At 37.3% G+C, this 22,397-nt stretch overlaps 2 protein-coding genes across 7 annotated transcripts in view; one reads left to right on the plus strand and one right to left on the minus strand.

Moving 5' to 3' along the window:
* The window catches only part of LOC106712418 (protein ECT2), a 29,412-nt gene extending 13,306 nt beyond the window's left edge, over nucleotides 1-16,106 (plus strand). For 3 of the 6 annotated variants that reach the window (XM_045686697.1, XM_045686698.1, XM_045686701.1), the window contains 17 exons: nucleotides 1,495-1,630; nucleotides 3,015-3,227; nucleotides 3,688-3,831; nucleotides 7,401-7,532; nucleotides 7,619-7,862; nucleotides 7,985-8,100; nucleotides 8,206-8,333; nucleotides 8,956-9,126; nucleotides 9,290-9,405; nucleotides 9,522-9,682; nucleotides 10,363-10,503; nucleotides 10,574-10,703; nucleotides 11,289-11,443; nucleotides 11,963-12,073; nucleotides 13,313-13,408; nucleotides 14,330-14,476; nucleotides 15,162-16,095. In XM_045686697.1, coding sequence (XP_045542653.1) covers nucleotides 1,495-1,630; nucleotides 3,015-3,227; nucleotides 3,688-3,831; nucleotides 7,401-7,532; nucleotides 7,619-7,862; nucleotides 7,985-8,100; nucleotides 8,206-8,333; nucleotides 8,956-9,126; nucleotides 9,290-9,405; nucleotides 9,522-9,682; nucleotides 10,363-10,503; nucleotides 10,574-10,703; nucleotides 11,289-11,443; nucleotides 11,963-12,073; nucleotides 13,313-13,408; nucleotides 14,330-14,476; nucleotides 15,162-15,284 — 2,464 coding nt within the window. In that variant the 3' untranslated portion in view covers nucleotides 15,285-16,095. Of the gene's footprint in view, nucleotides 1-1,494; nucleotides 1,631-3,014; nucleotides 3,228-3,687; nucleotides 3,832-5,573; nucleotides 7,125-7,400; nucleotides 7,533-7,618; nucleotides 7,863-7,984; nucleotides 8,101-8,205; nucleotides 8,334-8,955; nucleotides 9,127-9,289; nucleotides 9,406-9,521; nucleotides 9,683-10,362; nucleotides 10,504-10,573; nucleotides 10,704-11,288; nucleotides 11,444-11,962; nucleotides 12,074-13,312; nucleotides 13,409-14,329; nucleotides 14,477-15,161 lie in introns of all 6 variants that reach the window. The other 3 variants (XM_045686696.1, XM_045686699.1, XM_045686700.1) reach the window with 3 other exon arrangements.
* Nucleotides 16,107-16,340: 234 nt separating this feature from the next.
* Nucleotides 16,341-21,093, minus strand: LOC106712250. The gene is made up of 16 exons (XM_014504743.2): nucleotides 21,028-21,093; nucleotides 20,056-20,236; nucleotides 19,763-19,894; nucleotides 19,515-19,641; nucleotides 19,288-19,348; nucleotides 19,151-19,221; nucleotides 18,944-19,048; nucleotides 18,736-18,865; nucleotides 18,513-18,659; nucleotides 18,343-18,433; nucleotides 18,104-18,256; nucleotides 17,918-17,981; nucleotides 17,435-17,539; nucleotides 17,276-17,348; nucleotides 16,932-17,132; nucleotides 16,341-16,554 (listed from the first exon to the last, which is right to left on the minus strand). Exons 1-16 carry the CDS (start codon nucleotides 21,091-21,093, stop codon nucleotides 16,363-16,365), a joined length of 1,899 nt encoding a protein of 632 aa, XP_014360229.2. The 3' UTR covers nucleotides 16,341-16,362.
* Nucleotides 21,094-22,397: the final 1,304 nt, after the last annotated feature.

Genomic DNA, 22,397 nt, shown 5'->3' on the forward strand with positions numbered 1-22,397 from the left:
GGAATAAAAAATAGAAAACGGGGTAAAAATTATCCTATGTCCGTATCCTAGTTCTAAGCTACCTGCCCACAAATTTTCAGTCAAATCGATTCAGCCGTTCTTGAGTTATAAATAGTGTAACTAACACGACTTTCTTTTATATATATAGATTGTGGACTAGTGTATATAGTGTGGTAATCGCTATTGTTACAACATTTATCGACACGTTATACGGCCTACTAGACGTTCAAACGATTGTCGCTTTTAATGTGAAACACTGCCAATGAACGTGATTGTACATTGATGTTTGTTATGTACGAGTACGACCCAGCTCCAGTGCTATTCACAGCTAGTGATATGAGATCCTCGCGCTCATTTTGGATGTTCGACACTTTCCGGCAATAAACACAAACTAAAACATTGTTAGTCTTACTACGAATATGCCGTTTATGCATTAGTATTCAACGAGGAACTTACACAAGGGAAAAGCTACTTTAATAATCATACTTGTTACTTCTTGCTAATATTATAAACGCAAATGTTTAGATGGATGGGATGTATGGACGGATATTTAAAGTTATTTTCGGAACGGCTCAACAGATGTTTATGAAATTTTACACAGGTGTAGAACATAGTCTGGAAGAACACATAGGCTACTTATTACGTTTTTTTTTTTAATTCCGTGCGGACAGAGACGCGGGCGTCAGCTATTATTATGTAAACACAGTCCTAATTGTTTGTTTATTCTAATACGAATTGTGCTCCGAAATGTCTTAGGTAATTTAAAACATTACGTTATTTGTTTCGGTTAACATGTTATTGAAATAAACAATATGTACGTTGAAACCATAAATCTTAAGATATTTGAGGTGTGTCGTTTCTACAGTCGAATTCTGATTTAAACTCAAACCAACTCCAGTATTCGTCGCTTACTATGCCATTAGGAGCAGAAAACTGCGTTATAATAGTGCGTTCTACGTATGTGTTTCGTATTATTAAAATTCGTTCATTAGCTTTAGAGTTTACATAAATAAAAACTCTTTTGTAGTTTAATATTAATATAAGTAAACCCTATTCCTTTAATTTATTTGTTTTGGCTTTAAATCATACTTTTAATATTAAAAAAACGTCTTTGGCCCAAATATTCAAGGTAACTTTTTGCCGTTACAAACAGCTTACCCAACGAAACGACAAAGTCAGTTCCGGTAATTGTTTAGCAAATCAAATCAAGTCTACAATACTACAATTAAGTCGCCTCCTTTTGATGATTAATAGCGTTATATTGAAATTGCAATTATTGATACGTGTTTAGTCTGTAAAGTATTTAGTATAGTTAATTTGCTAGCAATTGTAAAAAATGAGAGGAAGACAAAATTGTTTAGAGAGAGTTCAAACCCTTACAATCATCGCATAGTCAGTGGTTGCACACGAATTATGAATGTTCGTATATATTTTTATTATTATCAGTTACTTTTATAAAAGTGTATTTATATTACCAAGTGCATGTTACTTTAGGGTGCTGGGGCCGACGGCGGTGCTGCAGCTGGCGGAGCGCGACGAACCGCCGCCCGCCAATGCGCGCCCGCTTTACTCGCTGGCGATGCGCGGAGCCGTTATATGCTTTTCGGGATTCCGAAAAAAAGATGAACTAGTAAGTGCATGTTTAACAATTTTCGATTTTGATTCGTCTTTAACACAGCTGTATTTTGGTATAGAAAATATATGCATTTTAAGATATTTAGAAAGCTGAGCTACATTTTAATAGTAATTTTTAGATAGTTATTATATCTACTAAGTTTCTCAGTTTCCATAAATTCTACCGCTAAATGAATAAATTTCTTTAATAGATTCTTATCTGTTTACATACACTTCAAACATTGTTATCGTTAATTTTTACATGTATTTATAACAATGTGTAGGTAGCCGAGTCCGGCATGCTTCCATTTGCAATAATGGCGCACTTGAATATGAGGCGAGATACTTGACGCGTGTGGTGTCTGGGCATGTAGTTAGAAACTGTTCAATTTCTCGTTCGATCAAGGTTATTTTATTACCAACGACGAATTTTTTTATTGAAAATTATAACACGAATCATTGAACAATAAATTTATTTTATTTATAAGACATAAATTACATTTATCTCTGTAACTACTCCCTGTTGGTATTAAAAATGTGTTTGCGTTTGAAGCATATTCTAGAACGTGTTTCTAGTTAGTATGATTGTTAATGAATGAATTAAAAGAAATTTCTAATATGCGGTTGTTGGAGGAACATGTTTTCCCTGTCCGTCAAGTGTTACCGGGAAGCGTGAAATGACTCAAATGTAAATAATAATACATGAGTAACATTTATTCCCTATGTTTGTTATTTTAGCTTTATTATTGTTTAATTTCCTTAGCTTTTTTTAATTTTTCGGCATAACTTATTTAGTATTATAATGTTTTTTTTTTCTTATTAAATAAAATTGTTACCATCGTTGTACCTACTCTGAAATGAAGGAAGCATAGGTGAATACGGAACATGAACATTGAAATTTATCGCAGCGTAGTCTATTTCAATAAGTAATTATGGTCACTGTATTAAATTAGGCTGTATTTAGGTATATGTAGTTAAAAGGAGAATAAGAAATCTTTAGATCCCTTCCATTCTATTGGTGTTTTACGGTTAAAAGAAATTGTTTTTTTATTTTTGAGTAATATTTAGGTTACTTACCAGAATCGAGATCTTTAAATAACTTAACACAGATTGCATGTAACAATTTTGGTCATTGTCACCAATTGCATTAACGCCGCTTTGATATATTTTACTTGGGCACTACTAAAACACGTGTTACAATAAATCTGGATTAGCCAATGATTTATGGCGGTATGCGACTCAGCTTAAAGCAGCGGTAGCGCCACTCAGCGGCAGCAGTTGTTACGTAAACAACCCGGCTCGGCCGGAAAATATTTAAATTCTCATAAATAAATTTACTAAATATCTTAATATTACATTAATTATTATTAATGGAATTAATCTCTATATTTGTATCACAGACGTACCTGATAACTCTGATCCACTACATGGGTGGGTCAATCCGCAAGGATATGTCGAGCAAGGTGACACACCTGATCGCAGCGGCGGCGACGGGCGACAAGTACCGTTACGCCACAGGCTTCGGCCTGCCCGTGCTGGCGCGCTCCTGGGTCGACGCCTGCTGGGAGCGCCGCGACGACCCCGCCTGCCTCGCCACAGATGACACAGTCATTGTAAGCACTTGTTGCCGCAATCATTTGATGATCACTCATAATTTATTATTCGCTAATGTATTATTTCATGCACTATTGAAAACTTGAACTTAATGCGTACAAACGTAAGTTCGATACTTTATTTAGGTTGACATTTATTTTTTCTCCACAAAGTAGGTCAGGTAGAAAAGTAGGTTACAATTGATTTCTACACACTGTCTTATCGCGATGTAGATATCTCTAGAGGTTTGGTTTTGGTTATCGTTAATATGACAACAAATGTAGTGCAATAAGAATGTTGCAGTTTTATATCAGTTTATAGTAAATTTTGCTCTTGACTGAAAAATGTGTGTGTGTTTTTTTAAGTAAGATCAGTGCAGATTACATCTTTATATGACCGGTGCTCTCATTTATTATTATAAACCACCACTATTAACATCGATCGACTAATTGCAGATGATATTTTATATGCATTTTACAGAAAGAGCACAAGTTAAAAGTGTTTGCTGGTGCGCGGGTGTGCTTCGTGGGCTTCCCCGAGGATGAGACGCAGCACATGGCGGAGGTGCTCGCCAGCAACGGCGGTGCAACCTGCGCCCTCGACGACCCGGACTGCACACATGTCGTGAGTACCACATACATTATCTATGGGGTTATATTTATATACAGCTGCCTTACAACACACAGATTGAAATGTGCAATTAAACATTATGTTAAGGCTCATTTTCCAATAGCAAATATTTTCAGTTTAAAAGTTATATTTTTATTTCGGACGATAAATGAAAACTTAAGTGCACTATGCATAAAAGTTAGGCATTTTTTGTAGCTACTACCTCAAAACTAACCTCCATGCTTGAAGTAAATCAACTTATTGTTGATTATACCGAATAATTAGTTTAGTTTCAACGTTTACCGTAAAATTCCGTACTGTTATTTGTTTTCAATGCAAAAGAACGAAGAAAAAAAACCGATATATTTTCACTGACGATGTTTGATTTTATGTCTACTGGAATAGGAATAAACAATATGTAATAATGTAATTAGTAAATAATTTATTCACCGTTTCAAATGTACACTTCAAACATGTAATTCTTTTATAGTTTTATCGTAATTAAATCAAAGCAGTATTATAGCAGAGTTTGTTTACAAGCGAGTCGTGAGCGCACGTACACAAGTCGGTCGTTGCGTGAGGTTGTCGCTTCCGCTTGCTCTATGGTCCGACCGTTAATTCAAACGGTATTGCTGATGTATTCTAATTATTTTGGGACTTGCAAACTTCTTATGTGTATATGAATATTAAACTACATTTGAAGTATGAAAACATTTAAAAAAATAACAAGAATTTGTTTGCAATATGCAACTCCGGAAGTAATCACAAATCCAACAATCGTCAGTAAACTTCAAACCGATAGTAATCTGACACCATTGTCACAGATTGTTTACGAATATAACAATTTATTTTGAAACCTGTTGCACATTTATCATTCATTTAGCTCAATGGAATAAGCATGCTCGTAGTACCTTTGGGAATAGAACCTTTAGATTAGTTACTTTGTAGACATTTCTAATTATGCTGTAGTATGTCACTTCCTTTATGTATTTAAGATGTAACATAAGCTGCTAGTGATTGCCAAGCGTTTAGCGACATGTTCATGACCTTATGCCATGTAATGTTTGTTCAGTTATGTGCGGATGCGGAACAGCCATCTTATTTATATTTGGACAGTCGTAATTATAATGTAAATCCAAATTATTTTTTGTTTTCGATATAAGTTGTTTTCTTTTGTACTAGAATGGGCCTTCCTTATACATTACCGACTTTTCCCCTAACTCGGTATTTATAATTCGTCACGACCTATTCCGCACGGCGCAAGTCGACCCATTGTCTATTCACCACTTTTGTTTCGCCGCAAATCAGTTAGCACCACATATCATGCCACGTCTCTTTTACTTCGCTTTGATTTTTCGATAGCAATTATATATTTGTATGTATGTGGCTTCTGCGTACTGACTTATCATACAACTTCATAACAATGATCACTGGTTGTTTACACATTTTCATACTTCAATCACTTTTGTTTCTATCAGCGTATTTTGCACCATTTTGTAATCATATTCTTTCTGTTATTATCTTGTTTTATTTATAGAAACTCTATTCTTTGCGATCGTTCAGCCTTTTGTGATTTCATCCATGACGCTAAATTACAAGCAATAAAAATGTATTACGTACAAAACTTTACTGTTTGTTAGGTAGACGCTTTTACGTGTTAACTATCTTTCTCACGATGGTAATAATATCGTTCTGCATGTTTGTAAATGGAATGGCTTCATTACATCATTGCGTGGTGTGTTTCACACATGTTTCAGGTAATGGCCAATGGGGAGACTTTCGGTCGTTCGCTTATCCTATCACCTCCTGCGATCACTCCAGAAACCTCCGCCAAACCCTCACGAAACACACCTAACCGTTCCCAAAACACACCCAAGACCTCATTGTATCGTAGATTATCAGCGCGGCTGTCGGGATGTCGAAACAGTTCCAGCAAACACGATGTTGATTCCGTTGAAAATCATTCTCGAGATGATAGAGAACAGCGCTTGGAGCGCGCCAGAAACAGTATTAAACCAAACCAAAGCAAAGATGAAACAGATAACTCGAGAATTAGCCACGTAGGAAAGTCATTTATAGATGATTCGTGCACTAATAGCTATAAAAACCAAAGTACTGGTCAAGCGGAGAGCGTTGAGTTACGGCAATATAAAACATGTGGTAAAGAAAACAAATATTCTTCGCAAGCGCTACTCGGAAGTAGATTAAGCAGCAAAGATAAAAGAGAAGTCTTTAGAAATAAGTCTATTAACGTTTTCAATCTAGTGGAGTGTCTTACGGAAGCGGGGTCGCTTCATTCGTCGTTAACAAAAAGTTTGTGTGATCTGGATTGTAAGGATGAGTCGGGCTTTCTGTTGCCCACGTCCGCCATCAGCAAGGAACTGCAACATTCAACTACTACTATATCCTCAGGTAAAAAGAGAAGTAGAAATTCAACCGAATCCAACTTCCAAGTAAGCGTGGTTGATGCCAATATTTCACCTGACAAATGTGACGAAAGTAACTGGAAATCTATTAAAAGATTAAAAATTAAAGATTCCTTCAAATTTAAGAATCGACCTACCATTTTTAAAAGAACAAAAAAAGAATCCGTATCAAAAACCGTAGGCGATATTACAGTGGAGCCAGTTAGCCCTGAAAGTGTAAAGCCCACTGATCCCGCGGGTGAATTTGTAGCATCGACATCTTCTCCAATCAGAGAAGATGACAACGCCTCTGTTAGCTCGCTAAATATAAGCAAACAATCGGGATTTTTTGACATTTCTTTCGCATCCATACGAAGCTCAAAGACAGTAAAGTCTGCTTCTAAGTTAAGGAGGAGTGTTAAATCATTCACTGCTTCCTTCCGAAGCGAAAGGAAGAAGAAATATGAGAAAAGAGTAGAACGCAACACAGTCGAAGTGAATCCATGCCACCTGCCATCGGATTTAAAAAATGTTTCCACGCCAAAGAGAGAGCTCGATGTGATGAACTTGGACATATCGCCGGTGCAAGTCGACACAATCGACAGCACAGACATGCGGACGCCGCGCAAGGATGAAACCGACGTCGAGGATTGCGATGACTCGGTGATTTTCAAAACTCCTCAGCGAGTATGGCTGCGGACGCACCGCCACTCTATTTGCGGCGGCGCGGACCTGAAAGCGAGCGTGTCGCAGTCGTGCAGTGCCATCCCCGCCCCCGCCCCCTCCTACTCGTGCGCTCCCTCCCCCGCGCCCCGGCCCGCCCGCGACCAGCCGCCGCCCGCCTCGACGCCCCCCAATCGCGGCGCCCGCGCCATATCGCAATGCCATGGACTATCGCTACCGGTACTAACACCATTTAATTCAGTACTACTAATTAGACTAAACTTGTCATGCCATAGACATTACACTGTATCGTTGCGATAAAAATAAAGATAGCCAAATTTCTGTCGAAACGAAAGCTATATATGCATGTCCTCTTTAGTATATTCAAATTGTTCAGGCGCTTACATGTGCACAAAGGAATGGGATTATTGGATGCGGAATATTTCTGCTTTGTATTTATTCTATTTAAACGTTCTTGAAGGCAGCGTCAGAGAATTTACTTTTTCTTACATACAGGTTGTAGACGTACACAATACGGGCGTGGCGCCCGAGTGCTCACCGAGGGTGCACATAGTCAAAGCCGAATGGTTTTGGGCATCGGTACAGAACGAAGAGGCGCAAGACGAGAGAGAGTTTCTCTTTAAAGATGTAAGTACTACATATAAAATATAGTATAATATAAATAACAAAAGCCTCTTTGTTACATTAAAGTGCTCAATGAAAAACATGTGTAGTATCTGGAGGAAGTGTCGCGACGGTCGTCGGTGGGAGCGGCGTGCGGAGGCGCCGGCGCGGGCGGCGAGGAGGCGGGCGCGGGCACGCCGTCACAAGCGCAGCGGATGCGCAAGCGCAAGCTGCGCGGCGGCGAGGCGGCGCTGCACAAGCGGCGCTCCTCTTTCAGCGACGCCGTGCTGCTCAGCCTGTCCGGCAACCTACTCGACTGCACGCCCTCGCCCGACGGCAAGCAACTGCTCGAAGGTGACCTAAGCATACTCTACTTATTATACGCTACTACGTATATTATGCCGATACATCATGTCGAATAGTTTTTTATTTGATTGTTGAAATAATTTTTTCGTTTTCTTTCTCGTCTATTTTAGAGTCCGAGGTACCTGATAATGTGGTGCGAAAGCTAATGTCCCCGAGGCAACAGGTCTTCATGGAGTTGTTACAAACAGAGTCAAATTATGTCGGAATACTGCATACCATAGTCACTGTAAGTTCTTTACTTGTATATTTCTGCATCTACATACATTTTTATTTAGAAGTTATCACATGGAACATTGAATTCATTTTTAAATAATAATTTGGTACTTTTCAGTTGTTTAAACAACCCTTAGAAGAGATGACCGAAGACGATAGCAGTAATGGAAAAAACCAACCCTTGCTCAATAACACTGAACTTAAAATAATTTTTGGGAATTTACCACCAATTTACGAATTGCACCAGTAAGTTGAAATATTTAAACAATGTTAATTTAAATCAATGTAAAACAAAACACAAGTCAATAAACTAAATAAATGACTATGAGTATAGCAGTTAGCATTGGAAATGTACATTAAGTGTATACCTTGGTGTACAGGTAATGACTGAGAGTGAGGCAGTAAGCCATTTACAGTAGTTCATAATGGACTAAGCAAACAATAATGTGCACTAGACATTTGCGGATCAGCTCTGAACCGATTCAAAGGTTCAGCTCACCTTTGAGCTTGAACCCTTAAGCTGCTAATCAACAACAAAATTGGTAATTCACGGCTCACCGCGGTCTACTATAACTATACAAACTGACGAGCCGTGAGTCAGCCGTACAAATTGAGCTGGTCTGCGACCTGTTTCACTAATTTTCACACATGTGAACTGTGAGCTGATCTGCAGGTCATCAATTTTAATTCAGTTACCCATGACTAATGTACACATACAACCATAAAAAATCTTACCTTCCTGTCTATCAAGTAATGTCAAAAACTACCTCAGAGTTGTTTAGTGGTATACTAATGGTCCCCGTAACTTCAGTGACGTTAGATTACAACAGTCATTAACGCATATAACATTGTGTTGTGAACATTGTAGGCGAATGCTCGAGGAGTTGCGGTACGCGCAGGCGCACTGGAGCGAGGAGGTGAGCATCGGGCGGCTGGTGCTGCGCTACACGCCCGACATGGTCAAGGCTTACCCGCCCTTTGTCAATTTCTTCGAGAACACCAAAGAGATGCTGCAGCAGTGCGATCGTGAGAACCCTAGGTAATGTATACACTTAAACAAACAAAAAACAAATCATTGTTATCCAAGATTTCGTAAGCTTATTTTTTTTAAACGTAAAAAGACATCGTAACATTTTTTTTATTCAAAAAGTATTTACACTTAAAATTAGTAATGTATAAAATACTTTATTTATTGTTTTTAGATTTCATGCATTCCTGAAAATATGCCAGACGAGACCGGAGTGCGGCAGACAGAGCCTACAGGAGCTCTTGATCAGACCGGTGCAGCGGCTACCTAGTATAAGCTTGTTATTAGACGGTTAGTATATACATTGCATTCATAATTAACTCGATATTTGACATTTCTACCGCGATCTTTTATTATCTGGAGGAGTATCTGAAGTTATAACATGTTTCTTGATTTACTTGTATCAGATATATTGAAGCACACGCACAAGAACAATCCGGACCACGCGGCGCTGGTGTCAGCACTGGCGGGCCTGCGCGAGGTCATGTCGCACATCAACGAGGACAAGCGCAAGACTGAGGGCCAGTTGCAGATGTTTGACATATACAACGACATAGACCAGTGCCCGGTACACTACCCACTATCTTCTATACACCTCGGGACATTATACGTCATAATTTATACACCATCACCAGACACCATCTTTACAATTCAAATTTTACCCTAATTAAAGTAATACAGTGGAATCTCTATAACTCGAATGTCAGGGGAAATGCAAAAACATTCGAGTTAACGAGTTTTCGACTTAACAAGAACTTCGAGATAAGTATGACTTAACTGCTGAAATTTCGACTTACAGAGGCGCGATTTCTAAGTGTATTTTTCGATTTGTAGAGTCGAATTTGAATTACAATTCAACTTAAGTTTTATAGTATACTAACTTTTACCCGCGACTCCGTCCGCGCAGAATAAAAAATAGAAAATATTTCGGGGAATTCCAAGTAAGACGTCATTATATTTTACTAACTACGACTTACGGAGTCTCCTTTTTGAAATTCGAGTTATAGAGTATAAATATGTATTATCAATACTTCGTAGGGAAATAACATTTTGTTCGAGTTACAAAGTCTAAATAATTCGAGATACCGCGTATTTAGTGCTCCAGCGGAAGGGAATGACAATTTTTTTCAACTTACTGAGGATTTCGACTTAACGAGGTTCGAGTTATAGAGATTCCACTGTATATAGAATGTTAGGCCAGTCAGATTTTATTAATTAAAATATGTGATATTTTGAAATACATTTCAGGCGCATCTTGTGTCGTCCCATCGTTCGTTTGTGTCCCGCTGCGAGGTGGTCGAGCTGTCCAAAGAGCTCTCTGGCAGGGGAGATCATCTTGTTCTGTTTCTCTTCACCGATACCATGGAAGTGTGCAAGAAAAGATCAAAAGTATGTTTAGATGCAATGATTTTTTAAATTTTTATTGTTAGCGAATTAATTTGTTTTTATTTATTTCCAGGCTTTTAACAGTAAAAGTCCCACCAATGGTATGGGTACGATGCGAATAGGTTCAAGTAAACCTTACAGACATATATCACTGATGCCTCTCAGTACGGTGAAGCGCGTCGTCGATATTAGAGAAGCTGAAGGTAACAATTTATGAATGTTGAATATTTATTACCTTAATTATATATTTTATTTGTTAATAAATTGACCATGTATAACTTAAAAAAAAACCATATAATTGCTGCTCTCACTTATTTAATGATCACTAAGAAAGTCAATGTAGATTTGTAATATCGACGCCCCTATCGAATAACCCCGTAATAGGAAAAATCAAATTTTTCAGGAGAAGCAAAAAACCGTATTTCTTTAATAACTTCATCAATAATTATTGTACAAGAATCTTTTAGATACCAAAACAAAGCTATTTTTTATAGCTTCATTGTATTTAATTTTCATTCATATATTCCGGGCGTATTCTGTGCTATGAAGGAAAAATTATAATAACGGAAATAAAAAACAAAATCTTTCAATAATGACTTTTTACCTCCGTAATTAACATTAAGAAAAATAAATAAAAAATCACAACGTGTAATAGGACCTTTAGATGCCGAATTCGACGGAAAAGCAAAAACCCGCTAAGAGTGCATTACGGGATTATTCGTTGGGGGCGTCGATATGAGAAATGTACGCTAACTGTGTGTTTCATCTTAATTTGACTCAATTTGCAGATTGTCACAACGTTTTCGCGCTAATGTGCCGGAGTAATCAGGAGTTGAAAGAGAAACTATATTCGTTCATGATCACCGACGAGACGGTCGACAAGTCGCACTTCCTCCGACAGCTCTGCAGGCAGATGGCCAACACTGTCTGCAAAGCTGATGCCGTATGTATAACAATTTATTACATAAGTTAACATAACGAGATAAGAACGTTAAGTTTTAATAACTTTTGTTACTTAATCCTTACTAATATTATAAATGCGAAAGTAATTCTGTCTGTCCTGCTTTCATACCAAAAATACGAAACCGATTTAAATGAAATTTGGTACACGGATAGTTAAGAGCTTAAGAATGGACATAGGCTTTTTAATGCGAAAAAAGGGTTGAAAGGGACTATGGAAATTTGTATTTACAGTTAGAAGCTTGAAACTTATTTTTTTAGGCTGTTCATTTAATATAAATAAAGATGACATTCAACATTTATAAAAGTTTTACCCTCAAGTGTGTAAAATAACAATAGAGATAGAAAAATAGAGATATGAAAAATTTTATGGGAATATGAGGTTTATTTGATTTTTTTTTGTAATTAATATGTTATAAGACAGTTTTTGACGCGGACGAAGTCGCGGACGCAGCTAGTTATAAATAAATATTAACAGACAAGATGTTTGTTGTAATTGCAGGACAAATTCTTGGCATGCCTGGAGTCGCACCAGCTCGACATTGACACGAGTGACCTCGCTCTCAGCACACTCTCCAGGGTCTCCAAGTTCGCCGCCAGGACACGAATCAAGGTACACTAATGCAAACATGTACAATATTAAAAGAATTTATTTCTAGTTGGGCGATGGATAAAAACTCTATATAATTTATAAACTTTTAAATGTAGCATGTTTAGTACATATGACTGTTATGTAACCATCTTGGCTTAATTTGTCGTGCAATCTGTTTAACTGTTTTAAGACTCACTAATACAAAAAAATGTTTTTATGAAGTAAAAATTTCAGCCAACTTGGACAATTATAGCAGTCATATAAAAGTATATTTTTAAGTCATATTAAAGTGTGAGCTTTTCTTGAAACGAGCGAGTTTTGCGCTAAAGTATTACAATCGTGATATAATATTGTCTAAATGTGACTAAGGCATGACTACGTTATTTCAGTTCATAAATTTTGATAAATCAACATTTAATGTACACGCTTCTTAAACATTTCATTTAATTAATTTTATAAAAAATTGTGTTTTTTTTAGAAATAAGAAAATTATTAGATTCCAAAAATTAAATCCATTTGTAAAATCAAAACGGCTGTAGTCCATTTTTTCTTGTAGTTTTTGAACTTGATGTAGGATTTTTTGAAGACATTGTCCCTAAATTATTATTTCGGTTGTTTATGCAACGATTACAGAGGAATGGAGATACCATTATAATAAAATCGTTCCTAGAGCCGTAAGTACATGCAATATGTTAGACAGCTTATGTACATCAAAATCTAAAGGCAATCTACATCAGGTCTGTACCGGATCTCAACATAATGAGTTAGTGTTATAATTAAGTTTATTTAGTAGATGTAAATATTGTACATACACAAATATAGCTCTAATGCTTTAATGTTACAACTTGGAATATAGAATTTAGACCCAATAACACTATGCGCTTTACATTAATATCAAAAATTGAAAAAAAAAATATGAAGAAAAAGCAATATATTTAAGATCTAATGTAGTTTGAGAACAGGTACGTCTTCTAAATAAATACGGCATTTATGTATTTAAGTATACATTCGTTTAAACAAAACAAATAGCAGCCCGTTGCCTGTAGCGTGCGAAAGCGAAGATTTTTAGTTGTTCGTCGTTGTTTGTTAAGGTCTCTGTGCGACCGGCCCCCGTGTAAGGTCGTGTGTCCAAACAACATACATACATTAACGAAACAATTCGTATAAGATGTCCAGTGCGGACCTGGTGTAGCGAGTAGTTTGGAGTTCTGGGGTGGTTAGTGTTGGTCGAGTGTAGTGTAGAGCGGGGATGTGTTCCAGCTGGAGGCGCTGGCCGGGCTGGGCGGCTGGCTGCGCGCAGAGCCGGGCGCCGCGCTGCTAGACACATGGGTATTGCGCGCTCACTTACTCGCACAGGTCTGACGCGCATCGAGCACTCCTCGAACTAATTGATACACCCTACACGCTGCTTCCCGCCATTCATCGTTCGCCATCATATTTGCACAATACACCTTGAAAATATGACGCCTTTTATAATCTTAAGTTATTGTTGGTTGGGTTTATTTCTACCTTTACATTCGTTAGTCGCGGGAATCAGCGTGATTATATGGTAATAGGTTGATGCTTGATTCGAAAAATCGCGCACATCGTTCGAAAATTCATTAAACATCAAATTCACGCCATCAAGTTGCATACAAATTAAAACAATTAAAAAGTCAAGAAATACATGCGGAGGAGAGACTTGGAAACTAACGCTTCGCTTCTAATCATTTGTGATTAACTCCATTGTAACTGTTTGTGAGCGTGCTATACCTAATGTGTTTTGTTAAAACTTTTCTCTCGTATCGTAGAACAACAAATATTTGATTATTATACCAATGTTCATAAATAATCATTGATACTTGTTAAGAGGTGATAAACAATCATTACATATTGTTGAGGGTTTTGTTGGTTGCATGTTTTATATTATAATAAAGATACATACTTATGTTGTACTGTGTAATGAGCTAAAAGTTTGTAATGGACGTTGATTGGGTGTATTGGTTTACTTGTGGTACTTACGTACCCTGATTATGTGTAAATGTGTGCTTTGGGTAGCTACAGTTTTCATATGCTTTGTGGGTTGGACACTTTAAAAATACAAATTAAAATCTCTTTATTTGAGAACTTACAGCGAAAATTTGTTATACAGTAATTTTTTAAAAATAAAATGTTCTAAATATATTTATATATGTTATCATTAGAAAGATATCGTTTAACGAGTAATGAGACTACAGAACGAACATTGTAGAGATAGAGCATAAGATGCGTGGCATAATGTAGTTGGGTGTGGTGCAGGTGGGGCGCGCGCTGTCCTTCAACAAGACGCCGTCAAAGCTGAAGCGCGCCATGTCCTCCATGATCTCGCCATTCGGCTCCACCTCCAACCTGACGCCCGCCTCGCAACTCGCACAGATGAGGCTCGCCAGTTGCAACAATATCAACGTGAGTCTTATTATTATACCATGATTTATATACTAATTTTATATTAATTAATATTGAATTTATTAAAAATATGTCACAATATAGCACGTTTTGACAACTAACGGTTATGCTAGACAAAAAGCCTTCATTTATATTTCGTTTGAGAATAAATTGTAAATTCATGTAATTTTTATCGAAGTCACTTTTAAAAATGTATATTAGTTAAAATGAGTATATTGTGACGAGTAAAGTGTAAAATTGCTTAAATTCATTCGAGTTGACGATGAGTATTTTTATTGACAACCAAGCTGCGTAAGAGTTGGAATCCACCGCAGAGGAAAGAAGACTAGATGAGTCCAGAGGAGACGAGTAACATGGTAGTGGTACTGCTTTAACTATTTTAAAAATAAAAATCATAAGAGATGTGAAATAGAAATCTAACAATATTGTAAATATCAAATATGGATATGGAACGATTTTATTTTCATATTTTAAAGTGCTCTGATCGGTATCTGAATAGAGAAGATAAACTGAAAATTCAAAAATAATGGTTCAAATAATTGTATTTAACCTAGTGTGACACTTGTCTTATACTTTGGTCATTTATTGACTTAGTATGTGTATGTCGCATGAGTCTACAGAACAACTTTCTCGCCTTGCTTCTTGTGTACAGACAGTTTTTAATAGATATTTATAATAAATGTAGGAGATGGGCACGAGCGGTGGCAGCGGGGCGGAGGGCGGCGGCGAGGTGCTGGTGGCGCCGCTGTCGGTGCAGCCCACGCGCAAGGCCTCCGGCGCGCGAGCACCCGCGCTGCGCCGCTTCTGACCGCACATGACGTTTCTTAACCGACATAAACCAGTGTTAATTTATAAACAGGGATGTGGCAATCACGATGACGGTTCACGATATACGGACGCTGTAGGCATCGATGTGCCTTGCTTTCGGAAGGGTATTGAAATGAGATGGTTTAATTTATTTGATAGTTTTATGGAAACGGTTAACGGCTAACGGCCTCGATGTATATTAGTGATTTATCAATGTGAGATTGTAGTTTTAAAATGTTGAATCTGAAAGGTCGATTACACGCTACATGTAAATAGAAGGCGGCTTTAGCGTACGCGTGTATCGGTTTCCTTGTTAATTCGAATAATATAATCTCCACTAATTTCGGGAATAGACCAGTGGCCAGTCTCTGGGTTTGTGTAATACCATGGGTAAACATTAGTTAGTTGTCATAACATGCGACGTGTCACATAGTGTTATTGATATTATTGATATAGTTTTTATAATTTGTACATATTGTGATATTTTAATTTAATCATGAATTAAGTCTCGTACGTACGTAGAATAGTGTCGTATTTGTTAACCTACAATATCCGGCTGCTGTTGATTTGAAACGTTCATTATAATTGCCTTGTCGCTTCGTGTGAACGTTACGACGAAACGCATTGGTCCAGTGTTGCAGCGGAAAGAGTCGGCATAGCGGACTACGAGGTTCGGTGTTAGTCAATGTCCTCTAAACTATATTTCTCGTCCTCCCAGTCGGCCGATGCGCAAGCGAACGCCTCGAATATCGGTATTCATTTTATGTACGCCTCGTTTTGCAATGTACAAAGATTCATATTTATATTTTAAATGATTGAAGAAATAAACATTATTTTCAACAATCAATGCTGTTTTACTTTATCCAATTTTGACCTTTTTTTCTATGTTTAGTAATAATGAATCAGAAAGATAACAAAGTTATACGACTTGTGAATTTTCAGGCGAAATTCTATTTAAGTGATGTTCGAAGTCAGTGATAAACACAACTAGATATATATAGATGTGATCGTGATAGGATCTGAAGAAAATAAAGAAACATGATTTTCTGTTGTAATTTTTTATAAATTAGAAAATAGAATTATTTAGTATTTGTGTTACTACTGTTAGTTTTAGTTCGCTGCAGTGTGAGACGCACGAAGATGCACGCGTTGTAGCAGGCGCGCAGCGGCACCGCCAGCACGACGGCTGCGAGCGGCGCCAGCGCGGCGTACAGCGCGCGCCGCGGCATCTCGCTGTGCTTCAGCTGCGTCAACTTCAGTATTATCACAATCTGACAACAGTCATCAAATCAACTTGTCAATGATACTTCTTAAATTGTCATGTTTTGTTTTTGGGTTCACATAATCTTACTAATATTATAAATGCTAATGTTGGATGGATGAATGGATGATTGTTTGAAGGTATCTCTAGAACGTCTCAACGGATCTTGCTGAAATTTGGCACAGATGTGGAACATAGCCTGGAAGAAAACGTAGGTTACTTATTACGTCTTTTTTAATTCCGCTCTGACGAAGTCGCGTGTGACAGCTAGTATATCTATAAACTACTAGAATTAAATGTATGCATCAAGTAGATGCGAGAGAAGCATGCCAAATCCCACCGATATAAATCCGTAAGCTCTCCCCTACGGGTAAATGTTTGTCATACCAGTGTAATTATCGGTATAATCTGCCACTGCGTGCCGATCCTCGTGGAGCAAGCGTTGTCCTCGGTGGCAACGTTCACGTCGGAGATGAAGTCCTGTCCCCGGTACACATACAGCAGCCCCGCCAGCTCCAGCAGGCACACGTACGCCGTCGACACCTCCGACATCACCATGTCTACGCTCTCTAACAACCCGAGACCGCCCTGCGAAACATGTCATCGCAAATATAAATATAAATAATAAAATAACCAGATTATTTCACTGCAATATAATTGTAATATTTTTTGTAGTATTTTAATATTTCTAAAATGTAATAAACTAAGCTGTAAGAAAATGACAAACTTACATTTGTTGCGAAGATCAAACTAAGTGTCATACACGATAACATTAAGCATGCCACCACTGCTTGCTCTTTGAATCTACAAGTTAAGGATGTATTTATTCACTTGATGAGATTTTAGTTGAAGGATGGGAAAACATAGGCACAAATAATGTATACGCTTACACTAATTTTACTTTATATTCGAAGATCGTGTGAAGTGCCGTCTTCAACAATACAAACGCCACCGTCATGTAAGAAAACATTAAACCGCCAAACAGTATGGACGCCCTAAAAATAGACAAAAATAAAATTTAACAAAATAACAGACGTACATACATGGATAATCTTTATCACTCATGTATAAAAAAGCGATACCACATCGGCGTTCTTGATCATAATGAAAATACAATGTGAAATTATTTAAAAAAATGGCCGATATAATTGTACGTGTAGATTGTGATAAGAGATGGTTCATACTAGAAATAATCGAATACGTACTCCTTCCTTACTAAGAAGAATGGGTACTAGATGTCATTCTTTTCGTGGTTATGATAGCCACTAAGGTTGGAGGACGAAACAAACAATAAGTGAATCGTGCAATAAATTTTCGCTTTAAATGAAAATGAGGACGAATAAAAAAATATGTTTTCAGTAAACTATACTTACAAAAGATGAGTGTAATTACCGACAAGTGTGCATTTCGAATACAAAGGTATTATCCACAGGGTACCTAAAACACCATACATCTTTTACATAAAATTAGAAGTTATTGTAATTATCGAGGACACAATGAAAATTATTTCATATAGATATTCTTTGACACATGAATTGCTACAAGTTACGAGTTCTCACTGTCATACATGTTGGAGACCTGTGCGTTCGGATGGTAGCAGTCATCGAACGCGCACAGAGCCGCGGCGCCTGTATGCAGCCCCGTCAGCACCAGCAGCAGGCTGGAGTGCCACACGTTTTCGCTGTTCAGGCGAGCGTCTATATGTCCAGATGCTGTAAACAAAATTGTTGCGTATTTACCTGTTTCACGCACTTCCCGCGAAGTTCTTAAATAAAAAAATAAATTTGGGAGGCAGTACCATAATGATTCAATCCTTTGCCATGAATAAGTTCAGTGCCGGTACTTGCAGAATGTATGTAGAGGGCACATTCCAAAGCATCTGTTATAACCTAAAAACATTATAATTTGTTTTATATGTACTACCTTAAAGAGTCACATATTATGAGTGGGAAAATATTTTTAACTTACAACAATTGTTTCCATAGCACCAGTCCGAAAATATCTTCGAAAAGGTTTGTTCTCGAAAACCGTTTTTGTGATTGCCAGAACAACTAAAAGTATGACCCAAGTCCAAGGTACTGCTATTAGCCACAAGCGCATGTTGTTCCAAACCATCTGCATTTAAATGTCTTAAGTAAGAAAAACCAATAAATAACAAAAAGAACTTCATCACACGAATATTTCGACTTACTCTTTTAAATGTGAAATGCTCCATAACCATCAGAAGCCAAAGAGCAACCCAACAAAATATTATATAGGGTACTAGAGGTGCGTTTAATTGTTCGTAGCTATAATCAGGTTTCCATGATAGCACTTCTATGCTGCAATTATATGAAAAGTTTAAGCAAATTAAAAACGACGATGCTGGCTCAAAGTAAAGGCTCCGAAATTGTACTCACTAGAAGAAGTTATAGGCCGGTGTAGTAGACAAGGCCGGATAACCTTCGCTATAGGTTTCTCTGCACGTTAGTATAGGCTGTGATTGTCTTCTTGTTATCCTCTCACTGAGGGATTATTAAATCATAAATTATCTTTTGCAACCGAGCATGGGGGGTTTCGTAATTTTTCGTAAATAAAATTAAAGTTAATCGGCTCTACTTATTTACCTTATGTATGAAAAGTTCCTCCAAGCTCGTTCATGAAAACCGACCGTCGAAAATTCAGGTTCAGGTCTAACCTGAAAATAAACGTTACGTCAGTCACGTTCCTTTTATTATTTAAAAAATACAAGAAATGTGCATACCTTATTGTGCATAACTCTCCGATTTCTAAGAACAGGTTCATAGGGATGCAGTTCGAAATCTCTGTAAAAGTAATAGTAAGCAAGATAAGATTACCAAACATTTATTTACTTGTTAATGCTTAGTTATCTCAACAAAATTTGTCTTTGATTCGATAATTTATTAATTTTAATATTGTACAGTATTATAGCGTCCATAAAATGTATTTTATCACAGAATCTACATGTACCTGCAATATGTGTAAGGCAGCCGGTCGTCGCTGGCGGCATGGACAACGTACTTGGCCGCAATGGCGGCTACGGTGCAGCAAATGATCGCTCTCAAGATTGCATTTATACATATCGCCATACCAATGCCTGTCAATATAAAATTATCATTTTTACGACACTCGGTACTCTGGAACTTTTTGGACATACACCAAAATCTAGCCGAGTGTGTGTTCAACAATAAAGAATCGATCGGGAAAACATTACTTACCATCCAACATGGGTATGATACGGAAAGCTCGTCCAGGGCCGCTAATGCTCCACTGGCCGAGGTACACCTCGAAGTGGCGCAATGGGTTCGCCAGCAGCGCCACCGCCAGGATCAGGAAGAACATGAAAACAACTAACATGCAATGTGAATATTAATTCTGAAGAAATTCTACAGTTTTCTCAATATAATTTTTGATCGAATAGACTCAATCTTCGCATTTTGTTAAAAGCCGACAATTTGTTAAAAAAAACTTAAATGATAGTTAAGAATCGACGTTATAAAAGTAAACATACAAAATCCGCCGGTTAACGCGGCTGCTGCGATACGGCAGTGCATGGCTAGGCAGGCACCGAGTGTCAGCGCGCCAACGCGCAGCCGCCGCCGGCCCAGCGCCGGCCGCCGAGCCGCGCCACCCGCCGCATTGTCCATGCCCGGGATGTGCGCGGTCGACCACACCACCGACCATTGACTTTGCTGTACCATTAAATACATTTTTATTACTTAAGTATTTATAGCTATTTTGAGATGTAAAGAAAGAGAATATTTCCCCATCCTATGCATCCCCTCTTTTCATAAGAAAAGGGTAAGAAAGCGAAGAGGACTAAAATTCAGGACACGAACACCTATCAGACGAAAGGCGGAATTACTTCCACTTTACGCCCGTCTTCTGTGTCGCGGTGTCGCATTTAAGCAATTCAAATGCAGAATCGGCCCACGCCAGCGTTTAGCTGCAAGCAGGTCGCATCTTCGCTCTCCCGGAGACTCGTTCGAATCAATAACCATGGCCAAAGCAGAGCTTGTGCGTGATAGAGTATGTAGCCACGTTAAAATCGATTATGCTTAGTCAGCCGTTGAAGAAAAATATAAGGCGATATATCTGTAGCCTGTACCAGTACAAGTACCATAATCCATTCTTTGTTTTCTAGCATTAGGTGGTTATTTACCCGCAACTTATTTATTTATTTAAATATTGCAGGTGCACATCCCGAGCATTTCCCACTACAAATTCGGAGTCAACCACCCCCGTGGTATTCGTGCAACAGGCTCAATTTCATTGTAGCAGAATACAATATTATAGGATGGCACTGGGGGGGTTATGAAAAATAGATGTTGGCCGATTCTCAGACCTACTCAATATGCTCACAAACTTTCATGAGAATCGGTCAAGCCGTTTTGGAGGAGTACGGGAACAAAAACTGTGACACGAGAATTTTATATATTAGAAGTACAAACTACTTTGCATATTTTTTAATGTTAAGTCTCACCACATCTCTGTTTTGAAAATGAAGGATTGTTTCCAAAGAATCGGCATTTCGTGGTAAAGTCGACATTAGTACACGTATTTAATACTAAATTCGTAAGTGTAATAGCATTTCGCTAAAAATTTTACAGCAATGTATCAAAATCGTTTGTTGTGATCTCAATGACAAACGTCAATCAATCAAATTAGACATTGGGAAAAAATTTCCAGCAAATTTACGTGTCCTGTCAAGTACCGGTTGATCTCCATGCAGGCTTTTAGAGTTATTTTTATTCGCCTTTTTGTGAAACAGGTTGCGAATGAGATTCAAAAGAGACATCGGCTTATTTATCAAGTCGAGAGCCCAATTCCCTGCAGTGCTGGTCAAAACGGTGTGAAGTAAACCGTATTAAAAGATAAATAAAACATTCAATAGTTTCAATTAATTTAATTTATTCTAAACATCTTTCTTATTTTAAAAAACCTTGAATAACAAAAATAACAAACTTTAATGTGGACACGGAATTACTGACTTTATAATTCTTATTTTTTTTTAATTAACAATCGTTGTTATTTGCTAAAAGTACATTAAAACAAACAATTTCTAGTATTACTCAATTAGTGTTGTCCGAGATCGCAATAACATTCTAAATATTTCATTGTTTTAAATAAGCAGAATCTTTTCCAGTACACCAAATACAATTAGTTATTTTTGTTTATATAATACATAAGACAGGAAAGAAAGAAATAAATAAAAAAAATGTTTGACACTTGATTACAAACAAGGTTTTCATATTAATGTTTTAATTGAGAATCTTACTCGATATCTTTAACTGCCGTATTCAAAACACATTAATGGTTACAGAGTAATCCCTTATGTGACGGTTTTGTATGAGATATCTAAATTAAGGGTCTGCTTATTAATTAGACTTTGTGGCAAAATATTCTTTACATATAAAACACCGTCCTACAAATATCAGATATTTTATTTTGTCATATTACAAATACATTTACACGGTATTTACATTTTCTATGATTTTTTAAACATTATGCCTTATAATTAAGGCCATCCAGTATAATGGAAAATCTCAGCAAATCATGGATTGATTTTATATAACACTAGCTATCGGTCGCGACTCCGTCCGCGGAATTTAAAAAAAAAAAACATAAGTAGCCTATGCGTACTTCCAGATTATGATTTACATCTGTGCCTAATATCATCAAGATCCGTTGAGCCGTTATGGATACCTTCAAACAAACATCTATACATCCATCCATCCATACATTCGCTTAAAATTACTAAGAAGTAAGACTAATTCAAATTAACTCAATTAAATAATTTATTTCTAATTTAATTTATTTGTCTAGAAAAGTTTTCAATCACTTATGACGTAT

This window comes from Papilio machaon, chromosome 3 (genome assembly GCF_912999745.1).
Source record: "Papilio machaon chromosome 3, ilPapMach1.1, whole genome shotgun sequence".
NCBI lineage: Eukaryota > Metazoa > Arthropoda > Insecta > Lepidoptera > Papilionidae > Papilio > Papilio machaon.